The following is a 12,569-nucleotide window of genomic DNA, read 5'->3' as shown; positions in this document are numbered from 1 at the left end:
TGGAGAGCGATGCGTCTGACTTCGCCCTAGCCGCCACCCTTAACCAGGCGGGCAGACCCGTGGCCTTCTTTTCTCGAACCCTCCAAGGCCCCGAAACTCGACACTCCTCTGTCGAAAAGGAGGCCCAAGCCATAGTGGAAGCTGTACGGCACTGGCGCCACTATTTAGCTGGTAAACGGTTCACCCTACTCACGGACCAACGATCCGTTGCCTTCATGTTCAACAATATGCAGCGGGGCAAGATCAAGAACGCCAAGATATTGCGGTGGAGGATCGAACTCTCCACCTACAATTACGATATCTTGTATCGGCCCGGGAAGCTCAATGAGCCACCTGACGCCCTGTCCCGTGGAACATGTGCCAGTGCGCAGGTGGACCGGTTGCAGGCTCTCCACAACAACCTCTGCCACCTGGGGGTCACCAGGTTTTTTCACTTCATCAGAGCCCGCAACCTGCCCTACTCCGTTGAGGATGTCAGGTCTATAACTCGGAGTTGCCAGGTCTGCGCGGAATGCAAGCCGCACTTCTACCGACCAGACACAGGGCACACCTCATAGAAGTCACCCGCCCCTTTGAACGCCTAAGTATTGACTTCAAAGGCCCCCTCCCCTCATCTGATCGCAACATATATTTCCTCAATGTCATTGACCAGTACTCACGTTTCCCCTTCGCGATTCCCTGCCCAGATATGTCCTCGGCCACGGTCATCAGGGCCCTGCGCAGCCTCTTCACTCTGTTCGGTTTCCCCAGCTATATCCATAGCGACCGGGGATCCCCCTTCATGAGTGATGACCTGCGACGGTACCTACTCTCCAAAGGCATAGCCTCAAGTAGGACTACTAGCTACAACCCCTGGGGAAAGGGACAGGGGGAGAGAGAGAACGCAACAGTCTGGAAGACCGTTTTACTAGCGCTACGGTCTAAAGGCCTTCCAGTCACCCGCTGGCAAGAGGTCCTACCAGAGGCACTACATTCCATTAGGTCCCTCCTGTGCACGGCAACCAATGCCACTCCCCACGAACGGATGTTCATGTTCCTCAGGGACTTCACTACCGTCGTGGCTGGCATACCCGGGCCCTGTCCTGCTTCGGAAGCATGCCAGGACCTGTAAGTCTGACCCCCTGGTCGAAAGTGTTCAACTCCTTCACGCCAACCCCCAGTACGCCTATGTGGCATACTCCGATGGGCGGGAGGACACGGTATCTATCCGTGACCTAGCACCCGCAGGTGACTCAGGGACCACTATGGCCCCCAACCCCTCACTCCCAATCCCCAACTTTGTCCCGACCACATCAGAACCACTATTCACTCCTCTCACCCCCGTATACAGCTCGCCTGAGCCCCAGGAGTCGTCACCACGCGCTCGACGATCAGACTAGACTACAGATGACAACAACGTCCTGGCATTTGAAACGACACCGCGACCTGAACCTACATCGGAACCGGCACTACGGCGATCGCAGCGGCAGAGCAAGCCCCCGGATAGACTGAACCTGTAAATATTGTTCACTCTGCCTCACCCCCGACGGACTCTTTTTTAAACAGAGGGTGAATGTGGTAAACCACTGTTATCTGTTGTGGTTAACCACTGTTAGTATCTATTATTATCTGTATATACGGCACATCCCTGTCGGCTCCGCCCAAGACTCCTCCCCCTGGTCCGGGTATAAAGGCGGTGGCTCCTCCCCCTAGCCTTTAGTACAGACCAGATCTCCGACAGGGATGGCTCCAAGTTCTTGTTAATAAAAGCCTATTTGTCTTGCATACAACTCGTCTTGGCTTGATTGATAGTGCATCAAGAACCCTGTTACATGTAGAGAAAAAAGATCAATCCCAATGGAGAAAACAATTAGAGAATTGAAGCTCACCATTCGAGGTCAGGAAGAGAGGATTAGGCACAACATTGAGGCTCAGCAGGAGATAGCCCAACCAATGAGCCAGGTCACCAAAGGTCAGCTAGAGATCGCTGCAGGGTCAGGTGGAAGCACTAATGACAGTGAATTAATTACGGCTATGCCCTAGGTGAAGTATCATGAGTCTTTCATTTATATAATTGGGGAAATTCTGAGTGTGTATCAAGATCCTGTTCTGAATGGCAAAGTTAACTCCATGAACACTGCTTGTTGTTTCAACTGCCCCTCCTAAGGAAAGCGGGTCTCACTGAGGGAGACAATGTCATTTTGGAATCTTCATAGTTCACGATATATGATTGCAGCACTTCTTTCCGTACTATAGTTTGAGGTTATCCATGAGTGTTTTAACCACGGAGGTCGTGATCCTGCAGGGTGTGGTTCCTCAGCCAGGAAAAGGTGGGACAGCCCATCTTTAGGATCCCTTTTTGGCACTCTCCCTATGTGCGGTGAGAAGAGGTATCCTGCAGAGGGAGAATAGAGCTAACGTTTCGAGTCTGGACAACCCTTCGTCATGCCGTTCAAACTTGAAACGTTGGCTCTATTCTGTCTCCACAGATGCTGCCATTCCTGCTGGGATTTTCCAGCATTTTCTGTTTTTGTTGCAAATTCCAGCATCCGCAGTAATTTGCTTTTATCCTTCAGAGGACTGTTCAGTCACAGATGCTGCTTCCCAAAGACACCTCTGTCCCAACACAGATGTCCAATGTCCTTCATGCATCTGTCGCCTGTGTGCAGATTTTTGACTCGGGACTCCCAAGTACCCTGCCCTGCCCCATCACCAATCCTCCATCATCATAAGACTTAGCAAATAGACCTTGGTAGAAGCCAGTATGTGACTGTTTAACATAGGGACCTTGGGCCACCAGCGTATCCACATGATTATAGTAAACCAGGAGCAGGAGTAGGCCCTTTGAGCCTGCTCTGCCACTCAATATGATCATGGCTAATCCTCTCTCTCAATGTCGTGTTCCTGCTTTCTTCCCATACCCTTTGATACCATTAAAATATTTTTTTAAATCTACCTCTTTCTTGAATACATTCAGTGACCTGGCCTCAACAACCTTCTGTGATAGAGAATTCCAAAGGTTCACCACCCTCTGAGTGAAGAAATGTTTCCTCATCTCAGTCCTAAATAGTCTACCCCGTATCCTGAGATTGTATCCCTGGTTCTAGATTCCCCAACAAGGGAAAACATTCTCTCTGCATCTAATCTGTCCAGCCCTGTTAGAATTGTATGCGTTTTAATCAGATCTCCTTTTGTCCTTCTGAACTAGTGAATACAAACCCAGTCGAACCAATCTCTCTTCATACGACAGTCCCACAAACCCCGGTAGCAGCCTCGTGAACTTCCGGTGCACTCCCCCTATGGCAAATATATTCTTTCTTGGGTAGGAAAACCAAAAAGGCATGCAATACTTCAGGTCCAATCTCTCCATGGCTTGGTGGACAGATTTCAGTGAGATGTTGATCCAGGATGACTGGGACCATCTTGCCACTGAAACCTTCTTTCCCGCAACAGCCAACAAGATGCGTAGTCTTCCTTTGCCTGTTCTGCTGTTGAGGCCACTTTGTCTGGCACCTCTTCCTAACATTGTCACTGTGGATAGTCCTACCAGGAGAAAGGAGCTCCTGACATTATTGCTCAAGGGATTGATAGAGCACCCAAACCTCTCCACCATGTCAGTGGTGGAAATTGATGATGCTGCCAGTGTGAAGAAACCATGACAATGTGAACAACCTGCTCAAGGGGATCTGAAATACTTGCCTAATTTTTACTGTGGTAACATCTCACCTTCATTTCTATGTGGTACAAACCTTTTATAGTCTTTCTATAGGTGCTCGAGTGAAACAGCTTCAAATACGAGTTCTACAATTTTTACGGTTTTCAGTTTGGGGAAAGTAGCAAATATTCTCAATCACATTATAGACTGATTTTATTCTGACACAGAAATGTTATTGTATTCCTCAGAGTCATACAAAATCTAAAAGCCTAGTGTTTGTCCAATGCTAGCTGTTTAGATTGATGAAGTTATTATTTAATCTTACATTAAACCTTTCTTTATGTGCTTACAGGAGTTGGATGCTCGACAGCAAGAGCTGGATATATTAAACACAAAGAAGGAAACCCTGGGGGCTGTAAGAGTTCTGAACATTTCCATTTCCATATGTATTTTATTTAACTATTCAATGACCAAGCTCCATTTTAAAAAAAAGATTGCATTTGTTAATGTGGTTTGAATTCTTAAATTATAAATGTAATAATGAAGGGATATTTTGTTTTGGAGTTTTTCAAGTTGTAACATTGGAGTTGGCCTTGGGGAAAACAAAAGTGTTGTATTCTGACTTTCCTCTATCCTGATGAATAGATTTTACTCATTACAAAGCAAGTAGTTTCACAGAAAAAAAAAATCTCTTCACTCTTGTTTAACTGGCAGCCTACATTTTACAAAATGTCATTTCTGTAATAAATTTGTACTACTTGTAGAATAAATAATTGTGGATATTGGGCAAGATTCTCTGGCCTCTCCGCAGCGTGTTTCTCAGTGGTGGGAGGCGGCCTGCCATTGGCTGGCGACAGGATCTTCTAGCCCCACCGCTGCCAATGGGATTTTGTATTGAATCTACCCCACACTGCTGGGAAACATGCGGCGGGAGTGTGCCATTGACGAGACCGGAAGATCCCACCGACGTGAACAACCAGAGGATAGCTTGATTTTCAACATAATGTTTTTCATGGAGGGAAAATGGTATCTTCATTGTTACCCAATCTGAATTGTTTTCAGATTTGATCATCTGACATTACCATTGGGTCTATCAATGATTATCATCCACCTTGATCCTGAATAACCAGTCAGCTACTTCAAAATTCAATACCAGTCAAGTGTTTGCCAATACCCAGCTAACACTGGACTTTAAAGTCATCAGTTCCTTCTGACCAGCATCTTGGAATGCCAATTGCTACTAACTCCAAGGGCCATTTGTTCAGAGTTACCTCTAACGTCAACTGGTTTATTCTTTGCTAAAAATTCATATAATTTCAGAATCTGGAAATTATAAACAACAACAACCTGTTTCATGATGTTAAAGGTTATAAATTCACCCCAGGGTACATCCCAGGGACATTATAAAGCAGACCTTAGTATTGAGCCACGTGAAGGGTTATTAGGTCAATGTATTAGATCAGAGCACTCGCAGACATTTTAGTGGCTTGTTATAGGCTGCTGCCTATTCACACCTGTTCCAGGGGAAGCACTGCCTCTCCAACAGAGTGGAAAAGTAAGCAACATTCTCCTTCCCCTTTGTAACATCAGTAGCATTGAATGCAACTTTATCTATAAACTGAAATTGTTACAAATGAGCTACCAAACTATAATTCAATCTGGCAACCCTGAGTGACTTGTCAATTGCAAGAGTCAGTTTAAGCAGATTATGAACATGAGCAGAACCCAAGCTAAAAGCTGTAATTCAGATCCACTGAATTATCGCATTAAATAGACACTGAATACTTACCACATCTCTCAAAATTTAAATAGCCGACACATTTTCTGTTGAGCAGCAGGCACAGTAAAGGTGATTGACATTGTTGGGTAGTAGGAAATTGCAGTGTTTGATCTGCAAGGATAGGATATGGCGTTGTAGGTATCTGTGGCATTGTAAACTCATTTTTCAGTGAGTAATTTTATGTATATATTATATGTTATGTATATATTATATGTTATATGTTATGTATATGTTACATGTTAACAAGGGCGGCACGGTAGCACAGTGGTTAGCACTGCTGCTTCACAGTTCCAGGAACCTGGGTTCGAGTCCCGGCTCGGGTCACTGTCTGTGTGGAGTTTGCACATTCTCCTCGTGTCTGCGTGGGTTTCCTCCGGGTGCTCCGGTTTCCTCCCACAGTCCAAAGATGTGCGGGTTAGGTTGATTGGCCATGCTAAAATTGCCCCTTAGTGTCCTGGGATGCGTAGATTAGAGGGATTAGCGGGTAAAATGTGTAGGGATATGGGGGTAGGGCCTGGGTGGGATTGTGGTCGGTGCAGACTCGATGGGCCGAATGGCCTCTTTCTGTACTGTAGGGTTTCTATGAAGGGACTATCCGGATCACAAATGTAAATGCCAAGTGTTTTTATTTGTGCAAACACACATGAACTAGCATGAACCTATTCTATTTCCACACATCCTGTCATTATTACACTTCTCCAACATTAATTTTAACATGTGAAATAAGCCCTGTAAATTATTGTATAAGATTCAAATTGTGTGTATTTTCGCAGGAGCTAGCTCATTCCCAGGTGAAGCAAGAAGCTGTGGTGCTGTATGAAAAGCTCCATGAGCTTGAATCTCACCGCACTCAGATGATTGCAGAGGATAAGAGTATGGGATCGCCACAGGAGGAACGGGAACGACTGCTAAAACAGGTGAGGGAACCTGACTCTTAAACTTCCTCTGAAGTGACCCAGCTTGCTATGCAGTTACGTCAAACTGCTATAAAGAACTGCAATGATTTGAATAGAAGGCTATCTTCTCAGGGCAACTTGAGATTGGCAGTCTTGCCAATGATGCCCACATCTGAAAATTAATTTTTAAAAATTCGTATGCACCATATTGAACCAGAAAGGTTAATTTATATTCAGGTTAGCAACTTCTGCAGAACGAGATAAGATCAGTTATTCTCCTATTTGGTAAACTTCAATTTGCTACACCTTTTAAATGATGCTGCGATCATTACTCTTAGTCCTGGTGTCCTGGAAATTCATTTACTGCTAATATGTACATTGTATTTCTTGATTTTTTTTTTCTTATCATCACATCACATTAAAACAATAAGTTCCTGATTAGTGGAACAGTATACATTTGTAAAACAATTGGCTAAAGAAACTAAATTTACGTCAGTCTCGGCTATCATTTGAACTCGATTGTGCTCATTAAATATTTTTGGCTTTGCCGCTGGATAAGACACCTTGCAGTGCCACAGCATTCCATCTATACAGGGTGGGTAGGAAATATTATCCAAGTCAGTCACACCCTACTAAAGCACATTTCCTGTTAGCCGATCTTACAGCAGTAAACTGCCTAAACCATCGAGCTAAAGGAAGGAGCATTATACTGGTAGCAGTGGTAAATATCTAATGGAAAGAGTTTCATTTGTATAGCACCTTTCACAACCTTAGGATGTCCCACAGCACGCTATAGCCAATGAAGTTCCTTTAAAGTGAGCTACTGTTGTAATGCAGCAATTGTGACAATTTATGATGAAAGTGAGGAGGTGTGGGATAGAGGGAAAGTTGGCCGATTGGATAGGTAACTGGCTGTCTGACCGAAGACAGAGGGTGGTGGTCGATGGAAAATTTTCGGATTGGAGGCAGGTTGCTAGCGGTGTGCCGCAGGGATCAGTGCTTGGTCCTCTGCTCTTTGTGATTTTTATTAATGACTTAGAGGAGGGGGCTGAAGGGTGGATCAGTAAATTTGCTGATGACACCAAGATTGGTGGAGTAGTGGATGAGGTGGAGGGCTGTTGTAGGCTGCAAAGAGACATAGATAGGATGCAAAGCTGGGCTGAAAAATGGCAAATGGAGTTTAACCCTGATAAATGTGAGGTGATTCATTTTGGTAGGACAAATTTAAATGTGGATTACAGGGTCAAAGGTAGGGTTCTGAAGACTGTGGAGGAACAGAGAGATCTTGGGGTCCATATCCACAGATCTCTAAAGGTTGCCAGTCAAGTGGATAGAGCTGTGAAGAAGGCCTATAGTGTGTTAGCTTTTATTAACAGGGGGTTGGAGTTTAAGAGCCGTGGGGTTATGCTGCAACTGTACAGGACCTTTGTGAGACCACATTTGGAATATTGTGTGCAGTTCTGGTCACCTCACTATAAGAAGGATGTGGAAGCGCTGGAAAGAGTGCAGAGGAGATTTACCAGGATGCTGCCTGGTTTGGAGGGTAGGTCATATGAGGAAAGGTTGAGGGAGCTAGGGCTGTTCTCTCTGGAGCGGAGGAGGCTGAGGGGAGACTTAATAGAGGTGTATAAAATGATGAAGGGGATAGATAGAGTGAACGTTCAAAGACTATTTCCTCGGGTGGATGGAGCTATTACAAGGGGGCATAACTATAGGGTTCGTGGTGGGAGATACAGGACGGATATCAGAGGTAGGTTCTTTACGCAGAGAGTGGTTGGGGTGTGGAATGGACTGCCTGCAGTGATAATGGAGTCAGACACTTTAGAAACATTTAAGCGGTTATTGGATAGGCACATGGAGCACACCAGGACGATAGGGAGTGGGATAGCTTGATCTTGGTTTCAGATAAAGCTCGGCACAACATCGTGGGCCGAAGGGCCTGTTCTGTGCTGTACTGTTCTATGTTCTATGTTCTATTATGTGCAGTAAGATCCCACAAACAACAATGGGAGGATAACTAGCTATAATGTTATAGTGGTGTGGCCTGAGGGATAAATATTGGCCAGGTATATCAGGAAGCACGAAAGGACACTGGGATAGGAAAATGTGCATTCAGCAAGATTCAGGAGTTACTGAGATTGTTTCCTTGGCCATTGATTGATTCCTGCGTATTCTGAATATAAAACTGCTGTACTTCAGAGCTTGATGAGTTTGATTTGAGTGCATATGCTTATCATGAATATTTCACCTGTGCCACCACCATTCTTCTATAGTACTAGCTTCTGGAAAATTGAGCAATTGTAGGAGTTGACAGTTTTAACTGATTATTAGCCACACATTTTGGTCTTAACTAATGAGTTGCAATTCCATTCACAAATAGCAAGTACTGATAGCCGGTTAACAACTTCTGCTATGACCTGTAATAGAACGGGAAACTTGTTGAGTCAGTCTTAAAGGCTAGCGCTTACTCTGACTTACACAAAAATGTTCTCCAAAAGGAAATGATGGTTTCATTGTTTAAAAAATAATTTCCAATACTAAGTGTTAATGACCTGAAACTTAGTCACAGATGGGCACAGGACTTAAATGTTCCCTTGTGGATTTCCTAGGATGCAAGAATCCTGATTTGAAAATCTATAAATTAAACAATGGGATGTTATTTCCTGCTTTTTGAAGACTAAATCAGCCACTAATGAAAAATATGGCCATACTGCTTGCTTACTCTCAAATATTTAGATCATTGGCTTGGTAATTGAAGCAGTCCTTACTGACATGCAGCAAGACCTGGACAACTTTCAGACTTGAGTTGATAAGTGACAGGTAACATTTGCGCTACACAAGTGCCAGGTAATGACTATCTCCAACAAAAGAGAACATAACCATCTCCCCTTGACATTCAGTAGCATCACCATAGTTGAATCCTCCATTATCAACATCTTGGGGGTTACCATTGGCCAGAAACTGAACTGGACCAGCCATATAAATACTATTGCTACAAGAGCAAGTAGAGGCTGGGAATTCCGCTGTGAGTAATTAATTCACTTCCCAAATCCTGTTCACCATCTACAAGTTATATATCAGGAGTGTGATGGAATACTGTCCATTTGCCTGGATGAGTACAGCTCCAACAATAGGTGCCTCACAAAAGGTGAGGTGCCTCGCAAAAGGTTGCTGCAGAAGATTGGGGCGCACGGAGTTGGGGGTAGGGTGTTAGCGTGGATTGGGGATTGGCTATCCAACAGGAAGCAGAGAGTTGGAATAAATGGGTGCTTTTCTGGTTGGCAGATGGTGACTAGTGGCGTGCCGCAGGGATCGGTACTGGGGCCTCAACTGTTTACTATTTACATAGATGATCTGGAGGAGGGGACTGAGCGTGGGGTAACAAAGTTTGCTGATGACACGAAGATAAGTGGGAAAGTGAATTGCGTGGAGGAAGCAGAAGGTCTGCAGAGAGATTTGAATAGGCTGAGTGAGTGGGCAAGGATCTGGCAGATGGAGTATAACGTTGGCATATGCACAGTTATTCACTTTGGAAGAAATAATAACAAATTGGATTAATATTTAAATGGAAAAAAATTACAACATGCTACTGTGCAAAGGGACCTGGGGGTCCTTGTGCATGAGTCGCAAAAACTCAGTCTGCAAGTACAACAGGTGATCAAGAAAGCAAATGGGATGTTGGCATTTATCGCGTGGGGGATAGAATATAAAAGCAGAGAAGTCTTGCTGCATCTGTACAAAGCATTGGTGAGGCTGCAGCTGGAATACTGTGTGCAGTTTTGGTCCCCTTACTTGCGAAAGGATATATTGGCCTTGGAGGGAGTGCAGAGAAGGTTCACCAGGTTGATACCGGAGATGAGGGGTGTAGATTATGAGGAGAGATTGAGCAAATTAGGTTTGTACTCGTTGGAGTTTAGAAGGCTAAGGGGTGATCTTATAGAGGCATATAAGATAATGAAGGAGCTGGATAGGGTAGAAGTGGAGAGATTCTTTCCACTTAGAAAGGAAACCAGAACTAGAGGGCACAACCTCAAAATAAAGGGGGGTCAGTTTAGGATAGAGTTGAGGAGGAACTTCTTCTCTCAGCGGGTGGTGAATCTCTGGAATTCTCTGCCCACTGAAGTGGTGGAGGCTACCTCGTTGAATATGTTTAAGTCACGGATAGATGGATTTCTGATCGGTAGGGGAATTCAGGGTTATGGGGAGCAGGCGGGTAAGTGGAACTGATTCACTTCAGATCAGCCATGATCTTATTGAATGGCGGGGCAGGCTCGAGGGGCTAGATGGCCTACTCCTGCTCCTATTTCTTATGTTCTTATGTTCTAATACTAAGAAGCTCAACACCATCCAAGACAAAGTGACCTACTTGATTGGCACCCCATCAATCAATCACCTTAAACGTTCGCTTCTTCCACTGCTGACACACAGTGGCAGCAGCGTATGCAATCTACAAGATGCACTGCAGAAACTCCCCAAGGCTCCTTCATCAGCATGTGCCAAACCCATGACCACTACCACCTAAAAGGATAGGGCAGTAACTGCATGGAAACTCCATCAACTGCAAGTTCCCCTCCAAGCCTCACACCATCCTGACTTGGAAACTGTTCCTTAACTGTCGCTGGGTCAAAATCCTGGAACTCCCCTCCTGACAGCACTGTGGGTGTATCTACACCATTTAGACTGCAGCATTTTACCTGAAGAGCAATTAGGGATGGGAACTAAATGCCAGATTAGCCAGCAATGCCCAAATCCTGTGAAAGATTTTTAAAAATTAAATCTGATCTGTTCTTGGACAATATAGAATAAACCTCATCAGATTAGTCATAACTATATGATCTTGCAAAGATTATGACTGGAGACACCAATCCTTTAAACTTCACTAAATTAGTCCCTAGCTATGATGAGAGAGTAAGTTACTTGGGTTTATATTCTCTGGAGTTTAGAAGAATGACAGGCGATCTCCTTGAAACCTTCATTATTCAGAAGAGGCTTGAACAAGCAGATGCAGAGAGCTTGTTTCAACTGTTCAGGGAATCTAAAACATGGGGCCACAGTCTCCAGTTAGAAAGAGGTTGATTGTTTAGGACTGAGATTAGATGAAATTAGTTCACTCAGAGGGTTCTGAATCTTTGAATTCTTGACTCCAGAGAGTTATGGTTTCTTTATCATTGAATAAATTTAAGGCTGGGATAGACAGATTTTTTGTGTCTCGGAATTAAGAAATGTGGGGAAGGGGCAGGAAAATGGAGTTGAAGCCCAAGATCAGCCAGGGCTGTATTGATTGTGAAACAGGCTTGATGGGTCGTGTGGTATACTCCTATTTCTGGTGTTCTTGTGTTTAAGAACACAAACTGTTGCAATTCAACATTCTTTATTAATGCAACAATTTCTCGAAAGCTGTGCCAAATCTTCACCACCTGCTGACAAAGAACAAAGAAAATTATAGCACAGGAACAGGCCTTCGGCCCTCCAAGCCTGCACCGACCATGCTGTCCATCAGAACTAAAACCCTCTACCCTTCCAGGGACCATATCCCTCTATTCCCATCCTATTCATGTATTTGTCAAGACGCCCCTTAAAAGTCACTATCGTATCCACTTCCACTACCTCCCCCGGCAGCGAGTCCCAGGCACCCACCACCCTCTGTGTAAAAAAACTAGCTTCATACGTGCTTTTTCTTCTTAAGGCACTCTCTTCCAGATAGTGTTGTCACCAATAACATCCACCTAGTATGTAGACATTTTAATACAGAGTTAATGATCACATGCTGGAACATGCTTTGGTTTATAAATGGCCATTTGGTAGTACAGGACTTGAGGACTCTACAACCAGAGGGTGGTTGTAGAGGGTTCATAGAATCATAGAAATCATAGAAACCCTACAGTGCAGAAAGAGGCCATTGGGCCCATCGAACCTGCACCGACCACAATCCCACCCAGGCCCTACCCCCCTATCCCTACATATTTACCCACTAATCCCTCTAACCTACGCATCTCAGAACACTAAGGGGCAATTTTAGCATGGCCAATCAACCTAACCCGCACATCTTTGGACTGTGGGAGGAAACCGGAGCACCCGGAGGAAACCCACGCAGACATGAGGAGTATGTGCAAACTCCACACAGACAGTGACCCAAGCCGGGAATCAAACCCAGGTCCCTGGAGCTGTGAAGCAGCAGTGCTAACCACTGTGCTACCGTGCAACCCTGGTGGTTTTTCAAACTGGAGGCCTGTGACCAGCGGTGTGCCTCAGGGATCAA

At 44.8% G+C, this 12,569-nt stretch overlaps 2 protein-coding genes across 4 annotated transcripts in view; one reads left to right on the top strand and one right to left on the bottom strand.

The window, feature by feature from the left end:
* LOC144494710 (leucine-rich repeat-containing protein 19-like) overlaps nucleotides 1-12,569 on the bottom strand; it is a 119,872-nt gene that overhangs the window by 28,663 nt on the left and 78,640 nt on the right. The window contains exon 3 of one of the 3 annotated variants that reach the window (XM_078213921.1): nucleotides 8,785-8,944. The exons of 1 other annotated variant lie outside the window; for it this stretch is intronic. The gene's annotated coding sequence lies outside the window, so the exon portion shown is untranslated. Of the gene's footprint in view, nucleotides 1-8,784; nucleotides 8,945-12,569 lie in introns of those variants that run through there. One more of the 3 variants, XM_078213918.1, reaches the window with a different exon arrangement.
* ift74 (intraflagellar transport 74) overlaps nucleotides 1-12,569 on the top strand; it is a 91,892-nt gene that overhangs the window by 35,287 nt on the left and 44,036 nt on the right. Inside the window, exons 9-10 of the mRNA XM_078213916.1 lie at nucleotides 3,987-4,049; nucleotides 6,188-6,331. Coding sequence (XP_078070042.1) covers nucleotides 3,987-4,049; nucleotides 6,188-6,331 — 207 coding nt within the window. The remainder of the gene's footprint in view (nucleotides 1-3,986; nucleotides 4,050-6,187; nucleotides 6,332-12,569) is intronic.

The sequence above is a fragment of the Mustelus asterias genome, chromosome 6, assembly GCF_964213995.1.
Source record: "Mustelus asterias chromosome 6, sMusAst1.hap1.1, whole genome shotgun sequence".
Taxonomy (NCBI): domain Eukaryota; kingdom Metazoa; phylum Chordata; class Chondrichthyes; order Carcharhiniformes; family Triakidae; genus Mustelus; species Mustelus asterias.
Note: the sequence above shows the minus strand (reverse complement) of the source record. Positions and strands in the feature narration are given on the sequence as shown.